A 24,702-nucleotide genomic window follows, 5' to 3' on the forward strand; every position below is an offset into this window, starting at 1 on the left:
ATATGAATATTATTCCACCATAAAGAAGAATGAACTCACTCCATTTACAGGAAAACAGATGGATTTTGACCCCATGATGTGAAGTGAAATAAATCAGATGTAGAAAGTTAAATATTGAAAGGTTCCTTTCTTAAAAGAAACCCAAAATATTTTTTTAAAAAGTAAACTAAAAGAATGATGGTAGGAAATGAAGGCAGATGTTTTAGAGTGGGGAAAGGAAGGAGGGAAGCTAGGGAAGAGAAGAAGAGGGGTCAAAATGATCAAGAAGTAATATATACAGCTACCGATTCCCCAAAACAAATGTAACCATTCTGTATCTAACAATACTGTAAATATATTTTAGAAAATAAATTGGAGCCAAAGCCCTGACTTCACTTTGAAACCTTGTGTTCGATACGACTTCACCTGTGAGCAGACGGCAGGTGGGAGTACTAGGAACACGGGGAAAGGCACTGGGCTATCTGACCTGAAAGAGACAAGGTTTGGGGGGACCTGGAGCCTCACACATCACACCCAAATGGCTTTCTGGGGACAGGTGACAGACAACCCCTCTGCCACCCATGGGACAAAAAGTGGTTCCAGGAGCACTGCCAGTTCAACAAGGAAGAGTTTGTTGGCTTCAGCCAGCTGCCCCACCTACCAGGAGGGAGCCCTGTGACCCAGGGTTCCCAGTCAGGGGTTGGGGATGGGTTTCTGGGGTAGGTTAGGATGGCCTGCCAATCCCAACACCACTCCCAACCAGTCTGAGCCAGTCTCAGGTACCTGTGTCATGCATATGGCTTCACTTTCCTAGGCTTGTTCCCCAAAAACCTAAATTGGTCAACTATAAAACAAACTCCTGCAGATCAGTGGCTAGGTCTTCTTATCCTGTGTCTGCTTTCCCAGTGGTGAGCCCAGAAGGCCCTGTGACAGGTGCTGGGAGATCCTTGGTTGATCACGAAATGAATGCAGAGCTTTATCAGAGCTGGAATTCTCAAATTCTAGATGCAAGGGAGTCATTTCAGCACTTCCTGCTGTAGGAGGCCGAGGTGGCCAGAGTCTACATTTCCAACCCATCCCTGGATACTCCCACTGGACATGCCTGGAGACCCCTAGGCTTAGAGAGTAGTTTCCAAGGCCTGGAAGAAGCTTGGTCTGGGGAGATGCGGAGGCCTCCTAGAGGCAGGGAGCTTACTGGTCGCTGAGCTCAGCAGACAGAAGCTGAGATGTGCCAGGAGATTGCGATGTCTTCCAGCCAGCCAGGAGTGGAGGCCCACGCCTCTCGGTTCTCACAGGCCTCCCCCTCCAGAGCCCCTCACTGCCTCTCCATCTCTTTTCTGCTGTCATTCACCCTTCCCGTTCTCTTGTTGCTTCTGCAGGTCTTTCCCTCCCTGCAGGTTCTGCACTCCCCCGCCCCGATTAATTTGGACATTTCCTGGGTTAATGTTGTCATGTCCACGCTACAGAGACAGGAGCTGGAGCTCTGAGAGGTGTTAGGACCACCCAGAAAAGAGGCAGAGCTGAGATCTGAATCTCTCTGACCCCAGACTGTGGGCTCTTCTGATGTGGCTCAGACATTTCCCAGCTCCTGAGGATGCCAGGGTGCTGAGGGAGGGAGGGTGCTGGGCTCAGGCAGCTGCAGCAGTGACATTTTCAGAGGGGAAATGGTCTCGTGTGCTTTCTTTACACTTCCTGAATCTGAGCAGGAAAAAAGCAGGCAGGGCTGCCTCCCACATGATTCCTGACTCACACAGACACAAAGGCACGAGCCCCACCCCAGCAAGTCCACACAGCCCTTCATGCACCCTCCAGGAACAGCAAGTTCTCTTTTTGCATTTCCACCCGGTCCTCCATTAGTACAGGAACAATGCAGCACCCTCATGAGGGGACTAGAAGGGCATGTTTTTAAAACAGAAGGATGTGTGTTGACCCCTGCTTGCGCCAGGCACAGGATGCTCTGGTGACTGAGAGGGGTCAGACAGGGAACTTGGGGACCACTGGTGAGCGATGCAGGCAGGCCACCCTCCAAATAGTGAGGTGGGGGAGAACACACTGGGCTCATTCAGGGAAAGCAGCCTGGAGGAGGTGGCTCTGAGCTGGGCTTTGGGAGGATGAGGGGTGACCCAAGAAGGAAGGGTGGGAAGGGCTTCCAGGACACAGCACCTGCTAAGGTGCGGGGATAAGAAACAGTGCAGTGTGCAGGGGGCCAGTAACCAGAATCAGCACACTCAATGGGGTCCCTGAGTCACCAGAGGTGCTGAGCAGAGCCATGGCCTGAGCCTGTGACAAAGCTTGATTGGTTGGGCTGAGCAATGTCTCCGTCTCTGCACTGAGTTTCCTGGGTAAGCAGGGTCTTCTGTAGTCACAGATAGCAGATCTCAGGAGCCTCCTGGTGATTGGCAGGAGTGGCTGCCACTATATGGGGCACGCCCTGCCCCACTGTGACCCTCAACCCAAGGGTTCCTCCCAGTGAGGGCCTGAAGAGGCCTCTTGAGTGCAGAGTGAATGCCGCAGGCATGGGGTAGGGAGGACAGGGACAGGTCTGCCAGCCCGAGGGCAAAAGCCATCAGATGCCTTTTGACAGTAGTTCTACAAGGTCAGGTGCACAAGGATCCTGCAGAGCTGCATATTCCTCACCTTGGAGACCGAGTGGGTGGCAGGGCAACGGATCTCTGGGCAGGGACTGGAGGCTGGGAGGAACTGGGGGCCTCCAAGGATGAGGACGGAGCTGGGGCCAGCCAGGCCCACTCTGCCTAGTCATCATCTAGGTCAGGACCTCTTTCTCCATTACACTTGTCCCTCAGTATCCACAGGGAACCAAAATCTGTGATGCTTAAGACCCTGTATGAAATGGGGTCGTGTTCATGTGTGACCCTCATGACACTCCCATGCATTTTAAATCATCTCTAGGTGACATATAATACCTAGCACAATGCAAATGCTGTGCAAATGATTGTTACACTGTCTTGTTTAGGAAAGTGTGAGGATGAAAAGTTGGTAAATGTTCAGGGCAGGAATAATGTGTGTGGGTATGTATGTGTGTGTTCTGGTGATTGAACCCAGTGCCCCACTCACGCTAGGAAAGCTCTCTACTACTGTGCTACTTTTGAGATAGTGTGTTGCTAAGCTTCTTAGGCTGGCCTCAAACTCCCAGAGTGTCAGGATTACAGGTGTGTGCAGCTGTACCTAGCACAGATGTAATTTTTTTTTTTGAGATAAGATCTTGCTATGTAGCACAGGCTGACTTCAAATTCTCAATCCTCCTATCTCAGCCTCCCAAGAACTGGGGTTACAGATGTGTTCTACCCTGCCTAGTTTGAGAGCTTTTTTTTTTCTTGTAGTTCTAGAAATTGAACTCAGGGCCTTCACAAAGGGTAGGCGAGCCAAGAACAGGAAGCATCCTTGGGTAGCAACAGGCTGCCTGTGGGAAGTGGGGCTTATGATATAAACACCAGATAGGTTTCCTGTACTTCTCACCTCAACCCAGCAGCCAGAAATAAGGTGGTACAGCCACTGAGCCTGGGTACAGCAGCACTGCCTTGAAGAGGGGCCCCCAAGGTCTCTGGCCAGGCCTCAACCCCTCTACTCTCATCCATGGTGAGTGTGCACAGGTGTGTGCACTTTGAGAGCCTGGCCACTGCCCCTCACCCCCACCATTCTCAAGATTCTACCAGCTCAAATCCAGAAACAGAAGAGGACCCCTTTACTCACATGCCTGCTGAAGAGTGAGGGAGTGGGAATTCTTGTAGGAACAAATGGAGGCTTATTTGTCTCTACTTCAGGGCCTGGCATAGGGAAGGCCCTCAGGAAATGTTGGACGGAGAGATAACAGAGAGATAGATGGATGGGTGGGAGGAAGGAAGGAAGGGTGGATGGACAGATGAATGAAAAAATGAATGCTGGACAAGTAGATGAATGGATGATGCAGAGAGGCAGGAACATGGCCTCTGGCCTCAACTGGGGCTCCTATTCCCTCCCAGAGCTTTCATCCCACCCCTGCTATTCCTTATAATTTTGTTTAGAGCATGACTAATTTGTTGGATGCATTTTCACACACGTATGCTGTCACAGTTTGGGTCTGGATTTTCCCCCAAGGCCTCACACGCCCAGAAGCGGAGCTTGTCAAGTGAGATTGGATTAAACCAGCGCTACAGCTCTGGCCAGAAGAGGCGGGTCACGGGGGGCGTGGCCTTGTCGCATGTGTCTCCTCCCTGGCTCCTCCCTTCTCTCGCTGTTTCTTGGCCGCCATGTTGTGAATATTTCTGCTCTGCAGCAGACCCCACTTCCATGCCACTTCTGCCCTGGAGCCAGCCACCTCTAAAAAAACGTGAGCCAAAGTAAACCTTCCTCCTTTAAATTGCGGGTATCCGTAAGGGGAAAGTGACTAAGACGTATGAATCCATTCAGCTACCACCAAGATCAAGGTACAGAACAGTCCCAACTTTCCAGGAGGCCCCCATATCCCACTCCACTTTTGTCTTAGTGAATTTCTCAGTGCTGGGATTAAATATCCAATATCCACAAGTTAAAAGAGTAAAGGTTTATTTTAGTTCATAATTTGTAGAGGTGTCAGTCCATATTTGGCAAGCAGCAAGGCAAGGTGGCTCGACACAAAGACATGACTGAGGAGAAAGAAGTCACGGCGGGGCAGTGCGAGGTCCTTCTTTCCTTTTTAATTCCATCCGTACTCCAAGCCTATTGGGTGGTGCCACCCACATCTAAGTGTGTCTTCCCCCCTCAGTAAGTCCAGAACTGTGCTAAACCAATCAGACTAATCCAGCAGCATGATCACCCATGATCAGGTCACTCCAAAAAGCCCCATCTAGGGCCGGGGATTTAGCTCAGCGGTTCGGTGGCCTGCCTTGCAAGCGCAAGGACCTGAGTTTGAAACCCAATACCAAAACAACAACAACAACAACAAACAAACAAAAAGCCCCATCTATGAGGCTTTGGGGAGACCTCTAGATATAAGCCATAACAACTTTGTTTTGAGGCCGGGGATAGCTCAGCGGTTCGGTGGCCTGCCTTGCAAGCGCAAGGACCTGAGTTTGAAACCCAATACCAAAACAACAACAACAACAACAAACAAACAAAAAGCCCCATCTATGAGGCTTTGGGGAGACCTCTAGATATAAGCCATAACAACTTTGTTTTGTTGTGATTTGCTGAGACAGGATCTCACGAGATTGCCCAGATTGGTCTGAAACTCCTGAGCTTGAACAGTCCTCCCTCCTCAGCTTCCCAAGTAGCTGGGACTATAAGTGCACACCCAGCTTTTCACCACACTTCAAAGCAGTATCACATCCCATAAATACCAGCCCAATGTGCTCCTCTAAAAATTAATAGCAGATGCCCACACACTCAGCCTCTAAGCCCACAAGTCTCCCTGGGGCCTCTTTCTCCATCTACATCAGATCAGGCCCTAATTCCTGTCCACACAGCCTTACCGTGGTCATCTTCTGTCCCCCCTCCTGCCCCACTGCCTCACTTAGCCTGGACCAGGCAGCTGCTCCTACCTCAGCCCTCCTTTCCAATCACCACCCCTACATGGCTTCTTAGAAGATGAGGTGGCTATTCAGCAATTCCTGGAAATGTGCAGGGAGTAGCTGTTAGCCCAGCTGGTCCCTGGGCCCGTAGAGACTGAGTGGCAGCCAGTTCTAGCCTGTTGACTGGTCACATGCACCCTAAGGACTCCAAGGCCCTCCCTAGGTCCCCCGTGGGGGGTGCCAGAAGAAGGAGAACATTAAGGGCAGGACTCAGGCTTGAAGAAAATGGTCCCACAGTCTGAGATGCATTTCCCCACAAAGACAGGATGTGACCAATGGGAAAGAGAAGTGGGGAATAAAGTCCAGACAAAGGGTGGGAAATACCATTCTTAGTTGGGCAGCCGCAGGGAAGGGGCTGTTGGATGGTGAGCTCATGTGGAAAGTGGAAATGCCCTTGGGCCTCCCTCCACAAGGGAATATCCACCCTGGCCCAGGCCAGCTGTTCCAAGGTGACAGTTGCCAACATTTGCCAGCGGTTTACTCATTATTTTAGAGTTTTCATGAGTGCCCTCAAAGCCCCTCACTGGGCTCATTCCTCCTCTTGCATCCTCTGACCCTTTTCATTCCTCATCTTAGTCATCTCAGCAGCTAGAACAAAACACATCAGACTCCCTTGTTAATAAAATAACTTCATGTCTGCAAAAAAAAAATTAAATAAATAAAGGTACAAGATCCCCCCGCCCCAAAGAAACCACATCAGACTGTTGTAGTTTAAATGCCATTTAGTCTTCACAGTTGTAGAGTTTGGGAAGCCCAACATCAAGCTTGGCTCCAGTGATTACATCCCTTCTGGCCTTCATGTCCCTTCATCCAGATTCTTTGTCCACGTCCTCCCCATCTACTCCCCGCAGAAGGTTTAATTCTCTGGTAAGGGCTGTCTTCCTGGCTTGCAGGTGGTTGCCTTCTCGCTGTGTGCTTATACAGTGGAGACTGAGACAGCTCTGATGCCTCTTCTTATAAGGGCACTAATCCCATCATGAAGCCCCCACCTTCATGACCTCATCTTAACTTCATTACCTCCCTGTGGCCCTGGTTTCAAATCCCATCACATTGATGATCAGGGATTCAATGTTTTGATTTTGGAGAACACAAACATTCAGTCTATAAAACTTCTCTTCCATACAATCTTCCCCACTCTGTGCTGTGACTTCCTCGTTATTACTCATCTAGCTGGGAGCCTCAGGGGACAGGGCTGTCATACTCCAATATCTCTGGCTCAGGACCTAGCCCCATAGGTGCTCAATAAAACTGATAGAAAATAGACTAGGTGAAAGCATGCCTGAGGAGGCAGGTGAGAGCCTCTCACACCAGCCCTAATGTCCTGGGGACTCCTGTCTTCCCTCTGCCTCTGCTTGTGGAGGAGGCAGGGAGGGAGGGAGGGTGTGACCTCTGCCCCTCCCTCCTGATGCCTTCTGAAACCCTCCTTCCTAGAGAGACCTGAGCTGTGTGACCAAGGACAGACACATTAGTGGCTTAGCTAATTCTTAGGGACCTTATTTTTTGAGAGAATGGGAAAGAGAGATAGAGGGATCAAATATTTTTTCCCCTTAACTACCAAGTGAGTCAAAGGGAGAAAGGCCCTTAGCCCAAGCCCAGCCTTTAATAATCAGCCCCCTTTTGTGAGCACCTGCTGTGTGTCAGGGGCCATGCTAAATGCTTTACTTCCATGGTCTCATTTACTCTTTACCACAGCCTCTGAAGAGGCCATTACTATTACTGGCAACATCCCCATTTTACAGGTATGCACCCCAAGACACAGCGCTGTGAAAACCCCTGCCAGGAAAGACCCACACTGGATCTGTCATGTCCCAAAGTCACTGTGCTTCTGGGCCCTGGACTGTGTTTTCTCCACAGCTCTGCTCCTTGCAGCTGCTCCCTCATCCACCCTAGACAGCGACAGCAGCAGGATTTGTGGCTTGTGCCTCAGGAAGCTGAAGGTGGGGTCTGGGGGAATGGGGGCCTCTGGTACACGCAGGCCTCGGGTGGATCATCGGGCTGGGCAGAGCTGGTTGGCAGGTCATGGCCCATGGTGCCCCTGCTGAAGGATGAATCTTTAGTGTTTGCAAGAAAACGCAGGTCTGCACAAGAGCGCAGGATTTGGTGACAAGAAGGTGGACCACCCGAAGGACAGCCTGACCTGTGCAAGTGGGGACTTCTGGGAAGTGGGTTTGGGAGCCTCTGAGGCATGAAACAGGTTTATTTTTCATCATAAACCTTCTAGCAACATGATTATTTTTAATTTTAAAAAGTTTAATACTGGGAATTGAACCCAGGGCCTTGTGTATGCTAAGCAATTGCTGAGCCACATCCATCCTGCCCTCTTTTCTTAAATTTTCTCTTGAACTCTGTCTTGCTAAGTTACCCAGGCTGGGTTTGAACTTGTGATCCTCCTGCCTCAGCCTCCTGAGTATATGGGATGACAAGAAAACTTTACTTTTCTTTGCTTTTTTGGTACTGGGGATCAAACTTGGGTCCTTGGTGCTTATGAGGCAGGTGCCAGAACCACTGAGCTAAATCCCCAGCCCAAAACTTTACTTTTCAAAGCGACACATCAAGTCAAAGGCTCTTTTTCCATTTGCAGGTGTATGTATGGCACTTCTTACTTTTTCTTCCCCTTCCACAACTTCTACCTCTTCTTTTGATTTTTTCCAGGAAGTAAAAATGTTAGACATCTGGGTATAGTGCAAGGTCTGACATGGAGTCTTGGGCATCTTGGGGCATGGAGGTGGATGGGCTGGATCATCTGATCCAGAAGTTAATGGACGTCACCACGGGGCACGTGTGACCAACTGTGTTATGCATGTGCAGAGTTCCCACGTGATGGCCCGGCCTGCATCTAGGCAAAGTTCCCTGAGAGCCCTCATTTCTTCTCGCAGCAGCCTTGCAGGTTAACACTGGGCAAGCAACGTACTCGCGGGGCCTGGAAGCAGCAAACTATCTTCCCAGGAGGAAACGGGGAAATGGGGCTGATGGTGTGGACCAGGGACATTTCTCTGGGGCTTCAAATTTTTGCTTTGTGCCTGATGCTGTAGAAGCAAGCATTCCACCCCCTTCATGCTGGCTCATTCAGGCCACCCGTGTGGGCCGCCCTGAAAACCTTCTTGCCCATTACTAATAGGGACACCAGTGAACAGTTAACCAGAAGGCAGAGCACAAGAATGAATAGGTGTCACCCAGGCCAGGAAGAATCCTCTGGGCCCACTAGGAAAGGGTAAGATGCACAGATGTGGAATGTGTATTTGCCAAGCTTTTGGGCTTTGTGGAAGGTTTACTCAGCAACGCCAAAATATTTATACCTTCAAAAAGCCTTCATTCTCAAACAGCATTTTGTATTTATTTATTTGTGATACTGGGGATTGAACTCAGGACCTTGCACTTGCAGGCCCTTCAAACAGCATTTTGTTTACTTGGGCGAATGATCTCTCCAACCACTTCCTCCTCTCTGGCCTTCATGTCCCTTCACCCGCCAAACTTCGTCCACCTCCTCCCTCCCTATCCATACTCACCGGAGCCCCAGCTGGATGCTCTGACCTGCAGCAGAGGAAGGCAGCTGCAGCCCTAGGGCCCAAGGGTGGATCAGGCTGACCAGGACGTGGGCTGGTGCAGAGTCCTCCCAGTCAGTGCGTCCTGGCCTCTTTCACAACCTCCCACTGCTCATTTTCCAACAGAATCAGAAACCGAAGCACTGGTCCCAACCCATTCTCACATCTTGTACAAGTTCAGCGTCTTGTGCGGTGCCCTGCTGAGTGACAGCTGACTCACCTGGATAGGGCAGACCCAGCTAGGGCTCTACTGTTTGTCAGCCTTACTTTATTTCATTTCCCTAAGTGTGTCTCATTTTATTATTTTTTCTTTCATTTTTGGCAGTACTGAGCATGCTAGGATCTCAAGCATGCTAGTAGGCAAGCCACCTACCACTGAGTTGCACTCCTAACCATTTTTATTTGATCTTGAGATAGAGCCTTGCTAAATTACCAAGGCCTGCCTTGAACTTCGAATCTTCCTGCCTCAGGCTCCCAAGTACCTGGGATTATAGGTGTGAGTCCCTGTGCCCAGCTCAGCTTGATATTTTTAAGGGACATCCATTGTGATGAATGAACACATGGTATAGAAGTTAACTATAACATTTTGCACTCCAATAAAATATAAGTATAGTAAAGCAGTTGCACAGTTAACTTCCAATTCTCCCTTCACATGGGTTTGGTGAAGCCCCTGGGTAGAAGTATAGTAGTTGGGGTGGGGCCTCTGCCCAGATGTCCCTTGTCATGCTGCTAGGCATTCCCACCTACAGCGTATGTGCATGCATTGGTGGCACCAGTCTTCACCCCCTAAATGAGCGCCGAGCCTTTCACTTGTGACCTCACAGCTCATTGAGCCCACCTGCAGCTTTACTAGGTCTCCTCTGATTTCAATTTTTGGTTCCTGATTTGGAACTCCAGAGTTCCATGATACAGGGGCCTTTGATGAACATGGTATCCTGACATTTTTGAAATCTTGATTGCAACAAGAAAGAAGCCATCACCAAGGAAAAGATGCCAGCATTCTTCTCATATGGGGCAGGGATGCATGCATCTTTGGTTTTGCAATAGTGATAGCAGCATCCCATAGAGCTGCCTGAGGCTCTATGGTAATAGGTTGTCCTCACTGTGAGATTGCATGGGTGATGAGCATGTTTGAGAAAGAGGCTGATATCTGGCTGAGTCCAGAGATGGCTGGGAATAGGGAGGGAATAGGGATCCTAGACTCAGTGAGGCATCTGGAGGCTCCCTGCAGGGAGAGGCAAGTCTGGGGCCCTGCAGCAAGGGCTGAGGTGCAAGGAAGAGTCAGGAGAAGACGTCTTAGGAGGGTCCGGCCCAGGGACCACTGCGGCTCTGCTTTCCAGGATCCAGTTTTAAAGCTTTTCCACCCCACAAAATGACATCTTCTCAGACTTGTAGTAAAGTTTTGCTTGCCTTTGCTCACATTTTCCTAGCTGTGCCTGTGCATGGGTGAGGGGGAAGAGCCTGTGTCCATGTTTGTGATGGGACAGTGCACATGGCCGTAGGCTGGAGAAACTGGTGATGGGAACCTGAGGTGATTTACAAGGAATAGTGGAGTCACCCAGAGTGAGAGATGAGCCTAGAGCTGACCAGGATGGATCTGTAGGACATATAAGCATCCCTAAGCATTTGCAGGAATGTTGGGGACAGTGCTCTGGTGCTCAGAGGACCTTGGGCACATCGAGATAGTCTTTTACACGGAGCCTGCAGGAAGCGGGACTTGGAGCCAAGGGAGCCAGCTAGGCCCCGGGCTCCTCTGGCTAAGAGACATTCGAGTGCTAGGTTGGGAAAACCATTCCTTTGAGGTCACTTTTTGCCTCTCATTGCATGGGCCCTGCTGACCCCCAGCCCCAACTTGGTCTGGCCCATTGCATCCACTATTTCCTACTCATTACACGTGGCTTCCACTGGCTCCACAATGAAGTTCACTGCTCTGTAGCAGGATGGAGAAGATATGGCTTACCAGGTGAAACTCAAAATACATCAGCTATATCATATGCTTGCCAAGAGTAAAGAGGAAAATGGCCCATATTTCTGAATAGCAGGCCAGGCAGACTTAGTTTCATCTCAGATCCTCAGATTCTGGTAGCACGTTGGAAGAAGTAGATTTTGTTCCAGTGAAGGTCCAGGAAAGTGAAAGCTGTTAAGTGGAGGTGTCTTGGAGAATTGTCAGTCAGAGACTGGCCAGGTGTTAACAATTCTGCCTCTTCTTCCTTTATGCACAGCAAAACTACATTTCCCAGCCTCCCTTGCAGTTAGACTGGGGTCATGTGGCCATGATCTGACCAGTGAAGTGTAGCAGGGATATCAAGCACTTCCAGACTTGGCCACAAACCCCAGTGAGGTTCTCTTTGTGTGATGTTCTCCTACCTGTGTGGATGGGATGGGAGGACCCCAAGATGATGAGAGCTTTTCACGGAAGGATCCTGAATCACTGCCATCTCTTGGGGAATAATTTGCCAGAAAGCAGCTTCTAATGAACAAGAGAAACTTTTATTTGGTTTGGTTTGGTTTGGGGTTTTTGAGCTGGAATTGAACTCATGGTCATATCATGCTCAGTATATACTCTACCACTGAGATACACCCAGATTCCCTTGTGTTAAGACTCTGTGCTTTGGGCAAAGTTTATTTGTAGCTGCAGTCTAATCCAACTTTGCCTAATACAGGCCTGGAAGGTTGAATACTGAAAACTGGGATATGAGAGTGGTCTTCAAACAGTACTTGAATGGGTCACATGGCTGCAGCCACCACAACTAAGGCCAGTGGATAAAGTGGTTCTACTTTGGCTCATTAATAGTTAATATTTTCTGCCCAACCCTAGAGTGACTTGTCTTGGATAGCAGTGAGTCATCTGCTATTGGTTGTGTTTGTGAACCATAGTTTTTGAGGGATGTGGAAGGGATACTTCAGAGCTAAGGGCTTAAATAGCATGATCTGTCTGGTATATTCCAGCACCAATATCTAATGTCTAACCCAGCTCTATTCTCCTGGGAGTTGTTGAATGAAAGTAAATGGGATTGAAATCCCAGTATTTCCTCAGTGCACTAGACATCACTGTGACCCAGGATGGATGTCATCAAAGACCACTGTCTTGCCAGATGGATTCCAGGAAGGGAGGCTGCAGAATCATCAAGTACAAGAAGTGGATTTTCAAAAAAAGCTTGGATCCAAGAGGGTCAGATTCTGGCTCTCTCTTCATTGATTCAGCTGGTGGAAAACAGCAGATGGAGATGTATTTGTGTTGAAGATTTCTCCCACTCTGACCAAACCCACAGGCCAGTGTGTATAGACAGGATGATGAGTCCTCACTTTACTAAGCAACACTGGCAAATGAGAAAGGAATCTTAATGGTTTCTGCCACCTTCGGTCCAAACCAGATGGACTTTTTCCTCCCACCCATTCCTCAGGAAAGGAAGAAGCCTTAATCCCCAATAATGTCCTTACTTAGTCTTAGAATAAGCATCTACTCTTGCAGAACACTTCAGGACTCCAGGATCTTGACCAGGGGGATTAAGTGACCAAATCAAATTTACATTTCAATAAGATGCACTTAATCCTTAGCGATAAACATGTTGTTTATAAACATGTTGCTGTCTCTGTTGAGAAGATCCTCCAGCCTGAAGAGGCTTGTCAACATGTGGGCTTCCCCAGACAACAACCCACCATTGAAATCCCTGAAGAGATTAATGTAGTGGGTCATTCTGCTTTGGGACTCTGCTCTGGTAAGGAGGAGATAGTCTGATGGAGGCCCCATTGTTCTGGGGAAGAGCTATGCAACAAGTACAAAGGGTCGAGCAGCCAAAGACAGAGGGAGTAGCATTCTCCAAACCACAGGGCTAGGCTCTGTCCTCAAAAGGGAGGTAATCAAGTTAAATCCCAGAGTGGATGACAGTTAGCATGAGGAAAGAGAGAGAACCCTGTTTCACTGGAGGGCTCTGTTGATCATTTGTTGGCTGGCCAAGGGCAGATCCCCCAATTGCTCTGAGTTTTTTCTGAGGTCAATTCTGGGGTTTTACTGATGGCTTTGGGAGTTTCAAGGACCCTCTAGATGTCTCAAGTGTTGGAAGACCCCCTCCTATAGAAAGACTGCAGTACACCCCACTGTGGCTGGTTACTTTTCTTTATTTGCAGACTGAGGTTTGCTACATAAATCCATTGCATGGTCCAATACATGTATGCTTCTCATGTATGTATGTAAAACATAAGATAATACAAAAATACACTTCTCCATAGTAAACAGAATTGCCCTCAACTCATCCTAATCCATGCCAGAAGGAACGCCAGGACAGTGCTCAAAGTCAAAATAGGGAAGAATACTGTGGAATGAAGATACAGGAGGGCTCAGCCAATGCTATTGCCCCGGTAAGATCCTGGTTCTTCTTCCAGGAAAAAGAAGAGAAACTCCCAGGTGGTTCGAGTCTCAATTCCACAGGGAATTGGAATGGGGCTTCACAGCCAAGTGTAACCTTTGGACCGCAGTATGCACCCTTCCTGGAGCATATCAGCTTGGGTTATCCACCTCTGGGCTCCTCTGATGTAAGGAATAAGAGACACAACTAAAGGATGAGCCTCTTGGAGGCTGGTGAGCAGAGGGAAGGAAGGTTGAAGATGAAGTTCTGCCTGCCCTCCCAACTTCCACTCTTCGCAGATTTCAGAAACGTCCTACTGATGCCAACCACTGCCCTTTCCCTGTTCCCTGCCCTAGTCCCTTACCACCATTCAGCCTCCCTAGCTCTTGGTCTGGAGAGACTCAAATCCCAGGTATTTGAGAACATGCCCTGTGAAGCCAGAGAGGCTCTAGCCCCCGTATAGAAAGTGTGGAGGGCTATTATTTCTGTGAAGGTGATCTCCTGGGGCAGCAAGTGACTCCTCTGGCCTTGGGTATGTTCACCAGGCTAGGGATGTGCTTGGCACAGTACAAAAGCCAAGCCCCTCATTCAAACAAGTCAGATGAGGCTGAAGCACCCCTTGACCTCGCTCTGCTGCTCCTCAGAGAACTTTGAAGAGGTGGTACGCAGGGAGCAGGAAGCTGCAAAATGGAACAGAAGAAACCTGTGCATGCACGGAGGGTGGGAGGGACACCTCAACATGGCCAGGCACAAAAGCTGCAAGAGACGAGCCTTGGACCCAGTCTACCAGGACAGAAAAAAGTGGTGGTCTGAGTCTTGGGCTTCATATGCCCCTGGATCCACGGTCATCTCCAGGTAGGGACATCAGGCAGAGGAGCCTGCGTGGAAAACAGGCAAGGTAGTTCCCAGCCACCTCGCCTCTTGGTCATAGGAGCTATTTAAGCCAGAGTGGAGCTTAAACCCAGGCCTGTGGGCTGGAAGATGCCAGGATGCATGCATGGGTTTTGTTGGTCTGCGTGTATCTGAGAACCCTTGGATAATGCTGTGCTCCTCTCTGAGCTGCTGGATGCTCCACAGTGTGTATGGAAGTGGCCGGGAAGAGACACGACCATCGCCTCAGTGTCTTGGCAAACAGTTGCCATGGAGACCTTGGCATTTTTCTCTCTCTCTCTGTCCGTGTGTGTCCACTGTGGCACTTTTGGGGAGATGGAGACAGAAAGCTAAGTAGCAGAAATGTGTCAAGAACTTGGTTAAGGACAAAGTGCTTGTTCGCAGGGACCCAGGCATCTTCTCCCTGGGAGCCCTGGACTTTGTGTCTGCCATTAGCCTTCAGACTTGGGGGATCTTCTCACCTCTCCCTGTACAGCATGGCATGGCTGGAGAGGGGGTTTCTCTCTGCCACACTCCCCCCAGTGTCCCTCTTTCCATCCCAGTGCTGGAAATGCCATCTCCCCATCCACCTCATTGTGCAGTGGCTCTCAAGTGTCAATGGCTACGACACAGCCTCGTGTGTCACCGCATCAGGTAACTGCCTGTACATTTGTACAGGTATCATCTGTGACAGCAGGGACACTGGAAGGCGGTGGCAGGTGAACACCTGCGTACTCGCCTTCACCTCCCAACTCCCCAGCCTCTGTGTCCTCGAACTCTACACCCCCACCCCAGCTGCTCTTCGCAAACTTCCTGAGAGTGACAGACCACTGCCTCCCTCCCACCAGAGCCCCAGCTGGCAGCAGAGGATGCCCAGGAAATGACAGGGCTCATTCTATCCTGGACGGTGCAGCTGGCCTCACCAAGCTGGAGCAGGCCTCCAGGGTCGAGGGAAGCCTGGCTGCGGCCAGTACCTCCATCCCTCCAGCGGAAGAAGCACCTGCCAGGTCAAAGTGGGAGGCAGCCACAGGACCAAAAGGCCAGTTGGCTGAAGGCTCAGGCCTCACCTATCCCCACACACAGGTGACCCAGGCTAGGCCACAGGGGACCCTCCCACTCCAGGCGAGCTAGGGGTCTGGAAGGCCGAATGCAGCTTGGTTAGCAACTCAGGCTCCTCGCCCTGGGCCCCGCTTTTCACAGAGGTCTCGGGGGCACCCAGTGGGTAGGCTTCCGGAGCCTGGCCCGTCCTGGCACAGGTGAGGAAGGCCAGGCAGGCCCCGCGGAGGCGCGCCAGGTCCCTGTGTGTGGTCTCGCTGACGAAGCAGTACAGCACGGGGTCGGCGACGCAGTTGAAGCTGGTGAGGAGCAGGGAGAAGTGATAGGCATTGAAGATGCTCTTGGCGAACTCACAGCTCGCCTCCCAGACGCTGCGCACCAGCAGCAGCACGTGGTAGGGCAGGAAGCAGGCCAGGAAGATGACCACAGTGCTGAGCACCAGCCGCTGGATCTGGTCCTTGCGGCTCTTCTGGGTGCCGTGGCTCCGGCGCACAGCCTGCAGGATGCCCCGGTAGGAGGCCAGCAGCAGGCACAGGGGGAAGAGGAAGCCCACCAGGAAGCGGTAGTAGTTGATGCTGCGTTGCCAGGCTTGGATGGGGTAGTGCTCGAAGCAGACACGGTGCTGGTATTTGTCCTCGATGACCTCCTGGTGCATGAGAAAGAAGATGCTGCTCAGTAGCTCTTTGGCCCAGATGACCACACTCACACCCACGGCTGCCTTGAGGGTACGAAACTGGTGGAAGCGGAAGGGATGGGCCACGGCCAGGTAGCGGTCGATGGAGATGCAGCAGAGGAAACCCACGCTAATGTAGATGTTCTCATACAGCAGGATGCCGCACACTTGGCAGGACAGGTCGCCATGGGACCAGTGGTCGTGCTGCAACACGTACTGCAGCCAGAAGGGGAGCGAGCAGATGTAGAAGAGGTCCGCCATGGTCAGGTTGCACAGATACACGCCCAGCTCATTCCGGGCCTTGATCTGTAGGTAGCCGAAGTAGAGGGATAGGCAGTTGGCCGGGAAGCCCACCACCAGCACTGTGATGTAGACCACAGGGGCTAGCGTCTGGTGGATGGTGTGGTCAATGGTACAGGTCAGCGAGGCATTGTCCGCGGTGGTGTTCCCCATCTTTGGGCTGGGAGGGGCCTCACCCTCCATGGGCTCAGGGACTCCCCACCGCCATCTTGTTTACAGAAGGTGGCTCAAGCTATATGGAGGGGAGGGCATCACTGGTGGTGGGCGAGCCCCTGAAAGTCAAAGGTGGGAAAGTCTTAGAATAGTCGCAGCTAGCATGTACACAGCACCTACTGCGTGTGAGGCATGGCTCTGTGTGTTGTACTCCTTTCATTTGTGAGGTATGATTGAAAACTATGGAAAATGTTTAAAATTTTTTTAGAAAACTATTATAGCAAAGACATATTGCCATTAGTCCACCTTAAGACACCGCCCCGCCCCCCCGTGCTTGGAACACATTATTCCATAGTTCCTGCCACTTTCCGAAGTCCTCGGTTGAGTGCCTTCAGTTGTATTATTGTGGCTGCCTCGGGGTGCTGAATTGACTGAAAATGTTTACCCTTCATGGACATTTTGACTTTGGGGAAGAGCCAAAAGTTGCCCGGTGCAAGATCCAGTGAATACGATGAATGGGGACACACAATAATGTTTCTACAAGCCAGACTTTCCACTGGGTGGCACGGGGCAACAGCAGTCACTGAATTTTTGATCACAGCTTGTAAAGGCACTCATGAAAGAAGATTTTCCAGAACTGCTTCAGAAAATGGTAAGAACTATGGGATAAGTGTATTAGAAGAGAAGGGGGAATTTTTTGTTTTGTTTTGTTTTTGGTACCAGGGATCCTTGTGCTTGGGAGGCAGGCAGCGGAACCACTAGCTAAATCTCCAGCACAGGGGAAGTTTTTTGAGGGGGATAATTGGCAATGTCTTTTACTGTAATAAATTTTTTTATTTAAACATTCACCATGCATTCTAGTCACTGCTTATAGATTCTACCAACCAACTCCAATGCAAATAGAATATCTGAATGGGTCACATACAAAAACCCTGGAATGTGGCTTATGGCTCCTTATTCCTTCTCTGGCTTTCCTTATATATATTCCCTATCCTTTATTTATTTTCCTGGTCTCTATATTTGCAGCAAGTCCAGGAGAACGGGGAGCATGAGTCCAGCCTGTGTCCCGCTCTGCAAGGGAGGCTCAAGGCAAACATCCATTCCAACCCAAACACAACCGTGAGGGCCCTTGGGCTACAGCGATAGCGTCGCTCACATTTTTCCTACTTGCTCATAGGACTGCATTAATTGGGTCCATTAACTCTGAGCCCACGGCCTCTACTTGGAGGAGGCCTATCCAGACAGTCTCAGAGGAGCTGTGGCCTTGTCCATATCCTGTTGTGACCCGGCAAGAAACAAAAACTTTCTGCAGGACCCAGCCCCATGCCTGGGTGCTCCTCAGCAGTGCTACCTCTCCTCCTCTGTGGAGCCTGGGAAAGGTTTTGGATCGGGGACTGAAAGAAATGAGCACCAGGCCAGGGCCAGTCACACTGGACTGTGCAAGTCACTTACCTTTGGGGAGACTCAGTTTCCTACCTGAGAAATGGAGATGAGGACACCTGCCCCTAGGGATCGGTATCAGGGCCACACTGAATGACAGATATGAACATGAGGAGCATAGTTTTTTTTTTTCTCAAAGTGAAAAGGGGAGTCAGAGACAAGAATCTTAGTTTGACTCAGGGTAAAGTTCCCATTGTTGAGATTTTAACAGAGGAGATGCCAAGTACACAAATAAGTTTTAACAAGGCAAGATAAAATGTTTTGTTATAATCATACATATTTATCTTATTATGTCTTGCTTTTTAAGTTTAGTATGATATTTTCAAGGTTCATCCATGTGTTTGAATGTCCTGCTTTTGAAGACTGAATAAAATGCTACTATATGCATGTGTCTACTTTTGTTTATTCATTTGTCAAGGATATTTTGGGCTGTTTTCACCTTCTGGGTATTTGCAATAATACTGCTGTGAGCCTGGATGTGCAAAGACCTGTTCAAGTTCCCACTTTCAGTTCTTTAGGGTACGTACCCAGAACTGGAATGGCTGGATCACACAGTAGTTCTGTGCTGAATTTCTGATAAACTGCCGTATTGTTTTCCATAATGGAGACACCATTTTGGACCAGCAGCGTACACGGGCATTGCTTATTTGTTTATCTGCTTTCATTTACACATTTTGGTGATCAGAGGAAAGGAAGAAGGATCAGTTGAGGACTGGGGCCCCCAAATGCACACAGATGGCTAAGTCAGAATTGAACCCACACTGTGGGGCCCATCACTCATCAGGCTCGCTTACAAAGATGTCAACAGTAGCACAGGCTCTTGCATGGTCCCCAGAGGGTACTGACTCAGAACCGTTCATGTCTGCCCGGGGTTCTCTAGCCCAAGTAAAATTCACTGGCAGGAAGTTACAATCCATTCAAAAGCACAGGCAAAGCAAATGAAGCCACCATGAAAACCTGTCCTGTCAGGTCTTGGAAATTCCCTGGGATTCACCAGGCCGCACGTCTGTTGTTTATGAGTGGTGAGTATATGGCTTTGTGGGGTGGGGCGGGGCAATGGTTTGTAGCTTCCTCTTTCCTAGGCCAGTAGTAAGCTAAACCTGGTGACCCACGTCAGAAATATTCGAATCTGCAGAGCCAAGAAACAACATTTACTACATTTAGATTAAAGCACTTCCTATGGTCAGTTTGGAGCAAAAAGAAAAGTAGGTCTTGAACTTGGGTGCACTGGAATCCCCAGGAGCTTTGTTAAGACAGATTCCAAAGCCCCACTCTCCGTTTTCTGGACTCAGTGGGTCTGGGGGCTGGGGTGGAGGGCTCGAGAATTTACATTTGTAAGGAGCTGCTAGGTGATGTGGATGCTGCTGAATTGCTGGGCCATGGACCATGCTTTCAGGGGCACGCACTGGGAGAGTTGAGGTTTTGGGCTCAGCTTCTACACACGTGTCCTACACAAGTTTGCAAGGCAGGGAGCAGAGGCAGCTGCAGGGGAAACCTAAGGCCCAGCACAGCTGTGGGCAGAACTGAAACTCAGCTGATGGGCATCTCCAGTCAGATTCCAGGTCTCAAGAAATAGTGACTGAACCTGTCCAAGTGCCTGTAACCTTTTATTTGCAAAAGTATTTATCATTTACAGAACATTTTACTTCTGCCCTCTGGTCTCATCTTTGCAACAACTCTGTTATTGTCCACATTTTAGATGAGGAAACTGGTGTCCAGGGAAATGAAGCGGCTTGCCCAACAGTCCGGAATTTCAGGGTTGGATGGGACAAGTGTTTATGGAGCAGATTCAATGTCCCCAGCAACAGGCTAGACATGGGTGACTGAGAGATAAGCAAGAAAGGGGCTGCACCCTCAGGGAGCCTCCAAATTCAGAAGAGGGGGATGCCACATGTTCCTATCACTGCCATGGGGAGCCGTGTCTGGTGGGTGCTGTGGGCACCTCTCCCACACACATTCATTCCATGCCCGCTCTGTGGCCTGGCATCTCCCCTGGGGTTCCGATCCTATTACATTCTGATGACTCCCAGAACTCTTCCCAGGCTGATTGCATAATTGCTCCTGCTGCCTCATAGGACATGCCCACTGAGGCCCATGTGGGGTCCATCATTTTCTAATATGTCCTTGGAAGGGGTATTCCACCTGCCCCATCACTCATGTTGGGCATCTGGTTTTCAGTTTCCTCCCTCATCTTCATCCCCAACTTTAAATTGTGCCATTTTCAACCCCTAAGTATTCACTATATCCATCTCCTCTTTGGCTTTCCCACGAACACACTAGTTTGGTTTAGTCAAGATGTCTCCCTGCTACCCCGAGTAGGTGTAGCAGCATCCTGTTGGACTTCCTGTCTCCATCTTACCACCTCAAAGCTGTCCTTTAAAAGGCAAAGTGGGCATGGAGTGAATGTGTGGGAGAGGTGCTCATTCATATCCTGTTTCCATGGCTCTCCAATCATCGACCTGTCCATCTATCAACTCGCTCATTTACCCAGACACCCATCCATCCACCCATCCTTCTAACTGTCCATCCATTCATCCAGGTCTCCATTTATACAACACTCGGTTAATTTCTGTTACACAGAAGGCACTACACTCAATACTGACCCCTAGAGTCGAGTTACTTTTTTTTGGGGGGTACTGGGGATTGAACTTGGGTCCTTGCGCTTGCAAGGCAGGCCACCAAACCGCTGAGGTAAATCCCCAGCTCCTAGAGTCGAGTTACTTAAGACTTAGAAGAGGAAGACAAAGGAGCGCATATAAAAAGCATAGGATTTTATGGAGTCATTGGAGATGACCTAAGCTAATCAGGAAAGCCTGTGCTGAGCAATGACAGTTGGTCTAAGCTTGGAAGGAGGAAGGACTGTCCAAGCAGAGGGGAGAGGGCCGTGGATTCAGCTCAGTGGTTCTGCCATTGCTTTGCAAGCGCAAGGTCCTGAGTTTGATCCCCGGTACCAAAAAAAAAAAAAAAAAAAAAAAAAAAAAAGCCTCCAAGCAGAAGGGAGAATCTTCGTGTGGAAAAATGTGAGCAACACATCAAATGCAAGAGGAGAGGAGTGCACTTGGGGAACTGAAAATAGTATGGCATGACAGAATCTAGGTAGAACCTAGGCATGGCCAGAGAAGAAACAGCAAGAAGCTGTAAAAACAACAACTAATTAGAAGGAAAGTAGGTCACAGGGGCAACTCTGAGAGGTTTCTCAGTTTCCAGTCCTTAAGGCTGTCAAAAATTATCTCTTGGATGGATGGGTGGGAAGGTGGGTGGATAGAGAGGTGAGTGGGTGGCTAAGTGAAATGTAGATGGATAGATTAGTGAGTGGGTAGATGGATGGACGGATAGGAGTGTGAGTAAATGATTGGATAAGTGGGTGGATAGGTGGTGGGTGAGTTGATTTGTGGGATGAGGAATGAGTTGGTAGATAGAGGAATGGATGAATGAGTGGATAGATGGCTGGGTATGTGGGTGAATGGGTGGAAAGACTGATGGAAGGGCTGATGAGTAAGAGACAGATGAAGAGACGGGCGAGGGAATAGGCAGACAGATGAGTGAATGAACAGGTGGACAGATGGGTAGGGGTGGTGGATAGGTAGATTGGTAGGGGAGTTTTGAGGCTGGGTTCTGGAGCAATTATGTCAGGAATAGAAACAGGAAATGGAGAAAGAGGATCTGTGGCTCCTCTGCTCTGGCTGCCTGAGCTGGACAGAGGACCCTGCTTTTTCATACAGACCTGATTACAGTTAGTTCTTGCTTCTGCCATTTCCTGAAGACAGGTGCTCCCAGCTGGAAATGACACCTTGCCAGGAGTGTCCCTTCTCTACCTGACCCCCAGAAAGCCTTGATCTTCAAAAAACAAAGACCACATCAGATGCAGAAGTGTTCTGCAACTGGAAAACACAGAATGGAAAAACCAAGCCACATATCTCACGAGTCCTCCACTCACCAGACATGTTTCTGTATTCGCTCTCTCTTCCAGCACCACACTCAGCAGCCTCCACTCTACAGATGAAAACCCTGAGGCTCTGAGAGATGAAGCAACCTGTTACATCTCTTCAGTTGGGATGAGGCAGGCCAGGTTTTGAACTCCAACTGGCACACACTTTCCTTTATACTTCCATCTTGCACTGTTTATCAGGCTCCCCTCTGAGCAACTATCCTCAACCTCCAGGCTTAGCCAAGCCCCAAGTCTCAGAGAAACCACTTCAGGAATCGGCAGCCTTCGTCGCGGGCTGGTCCCCCACATCCAGAGGATGCTCTACCAGGCCAACTATTCCTTCAACACCACTGTGGAAAGAAAACCTACTGTGTGCCCAGTCCACAGTCTACCAAGGTGGAGGGCACTGCAGGAAGGAATTGCAATGTCAATGTTATCATCCAGCGAAGAAAGATACTGAAAAGATACCACACTCAAAGTGACTCACTGCTAGAAGCACATCATTAGACAAAAATGCTAGTCAGTGCAGGGGGCTTCAAGGATTCTGATGACCGGGGGAAATTAAGCCCCCAACAGGAAGGTAACATCTCTGAGAGGAGTGAGTGGTCTCTTACAGGTTCCAAGTTGGGGGTGGAGGAGCCTGCATGCTGGCTTTCAGCGGGCACATAAACAATAATCTCATTCGTCATCACTTCTGTGGGGCACTCAGGCACGCACAGACAGTTACTCACGGTGCCAGGCGCTGCCGTGGGGGCCCAGCCCACCGAGCTGAGTTTTCTGCCAACCTGGCTTCTGTCCCCAGGAGATGGCCAACCCTCCACACTTCACACAAGCTTTCCAAAAAGAGGCTATTTCCCTCTGAGGAAGATGTAGAAATCTGACTGCATTTTTCTTCAGTTCCCATCTTTCCCTCAAACGGCCCTGTTCCCACAACAAATGGACAGAAGAGTCTCATTTCTCAAACCGGTGTAGCAGTTTCAACATTCAGTCCCCTCTGAGTCCACACAGTCCCGGAGTCATTGTGGCTGGCACTGCCAACCCATTTCACAGAACCTAAAGCCCAGAGAGGCTAAATCAATTGCTCAAGCCCACACAGAAAGTCAGGGTCTGAACCCAGAACCCAGAAACTCAGGCACCATCCTGCTGCCTTGAAGCTGTTTTTGACCACAAACCATAGCAAGACATACACTTTTCAATGGGACCCAGCCCACACAGGCACATCCACACATATATAAGCAACACTTACCTCGATATTTTCTGTTCTGTTTCATTTCTTAGATGCGGCTCATGAGCTACTAAATGAATTGTCTGACCCACAAATGAGTCTGCTTAAACACAGCAGGGTGGCCGCCTGCCTATGTTGCCTGGCTTCTCTGAGACCCTCCAGGTCCCAGGAAGGCAGTGTGCTCTCTACAGCCGGGTAGGGAGCAGGCAGAAAGAAGTCAGTGAAGCCCCAGCCTTGGTAGCTCTTGGTATCAGGACGGAGGGAGTCCTCTGGTGGGGGATCTGGGACGAGACCACTCTGCCCCTGCTCACCCAGCTGGGCTCTGCCCTGCACCCTCCAGCAGCCGGGATTCTGCAGCAGCTCCTCAGAGCCTGGGTGGCCCTGCAGCCAGGAGGAGCTCTCCCTCCGGCGGTTTCCTGTACCTCCCAGTGCCGCTGCCGCTGGGAGGACTAGAAAATCCCCAGCCGGGGGCCGCCCATTCCTGAGCTGAGGCAGAATCATGTGAACTCCAATCTGGTGTCAGGCTGGGCGGTTGCCGAGGAACCACACGGCAGCAGGAGGATGAGGGCGGCAGAACTGCTCCCTCCTCGTATCCTCCATCCTTCAGGCTTTCCACACACCCAGGTGGGTGAGGAACCCTGCCAGCAATGCTGAGACCTCAACTGGAGACAGGTGCCTTTGGGCACTGGGGGGACACAGGAAGAATGGGCTGTGCTAACTCTATCAAACCAGGAGCGATAGGACAGTGAGCCCCTGCCCGGAAGTCCAAATGGAGCCCCTCGGGGCCACAGCCAGATGACTACGGTACACTGTGGTCACTGCTGTAGTGTGGACTTGGCCAAGGACAAGGAGGAGAAGCAGGCAGAGAGGAAGCTGTTTTCACTCCTGTCCTCAAGCTGCTACCCTTCCCCCAGGGCAACCAACATCTGGGTCAGTGGGTCTCAGCCATGGCTTTAGAATACACCCAGGATCCTCTAAAAAACACAAGCGCACCTGGAGCAGTGGCACAAGCCTGTAATCCCAGCACTTGGGAGGCTGAGGCAGGAGGATCACTGTGAGCTCAAGACCAGCCTGAGCTATATAGTGAGTTCCAGGTCAGTCTCAACTACATAGTGAGACCCTGTCTCAAAAAAACCAAAAACTAACTAACTAAATAAATAATAAAAAACACAAGCGCTCAGGTCCCACCCCAAGCTAATTAGGTTTTTTTTTTCAAGCCTCCCTGGATGGCTAAATAAAGTGCTGCCAGGGTGGGGAACTGATGCTCTGGCAAAGACAGATGGGGTCAACAGGCAAGACAAAGGGGTCAAGGTTCTGGGCAGGAATTAGCAATCACTGTTTGAAACCAAGTGGCCCAGAGCAGGGAACAAGACAGAGCTCGGCCTGCTGGGCCCTTGTGGCTCTCACATTCAGTGCTCCTCCTCCCCTCAGTACACAGGAGGGCACAAAGCCTGCTGGAGGTTACCCAGCTCGGCTCCATTTGACAGGTGGGGAAACTCAGGCTCCTAGGAGTAGAGGCTCTGGGCCAGGGCCTGGCTGCTAACAGATGACAGAGCTGTGACTGAAGCCTGCTGTTGTTCACTTCAGGTGCCCGGATCTTTTGCCTCAACTGCCTCCTTCTAGGCTCCTCAGAAGCCAGGAAGC

The 24,702-nt window shown here is 50.1% G+C and overlaps 2 protein-coding genes across 5 annotated transcripts in view; one reads left to right on the forward strand and one right to left on the reverse strand.

Annotated features, from left to right (window-relative positions):
* The window catches only part of Dglucy (D-glutamate cyclase), a 53,366-nt gene extending 45,737 nt beyond the window's left edge, over window positions 1-7,629 (forward strand). Inside the window, 1 exon segment of the mRNA XM_019206348.1 lies at window positions 7,395-7,629. Within this exon segment, the coding sequence (XP_019061893.1) occupies window positions 7,395-7,629 (235 nt within the window).
* Window positions 7,630-13,172: 5,543 nt separating this feature from the next.
* Gpr68 (G protein-coupled receptor 68) overlaps window positions 13,173-24,702 on the reverse strand; it is a 28,272-nt gene continuing 16,742 nt past the window's right edge. For 2 of the 4 annotated variants that reach the window (XM_010616303.2, XM_010616304.2), the window contains one exon: window positions 13,173-16,584. In XM_010616303.2, coding sequence (XP_010614605.1) covers window positions 15,377-16,495 — 1,119 coding nt within the window. In that variant the 5' untranslated portion in view covers window positions 16,496-16,584 and the 3' untranslated portion in view covers window positions 13,173-15,376. Of the gene's footprint in view, window positions 16,585-21,842; window positions 22,122-23,079; window positions 23,655-24,702 lie in introns of those variants that run through there. The other 2 variants (XM_010616301.2, XM_033766877.1) reach the window with 2 other exon arrangements.

The sequence above is a fragment of the Fukomys damarensis genome, unplaced genomic scaffold (genome assembly GCF_012274545.1).
Source record: "Fukomys damarensis isolate Sample0158 unplaced genomic scaffold, DMR_v1.0_HiC HiC_scaffold_21, whole genome shotgun sequence".
Lineage (NCBI taxonomy): Eukaryota > Metazoa > Chordata > Mammalia > Rodentia > Bathyergidae > Fukomys > Fukomys damarensis.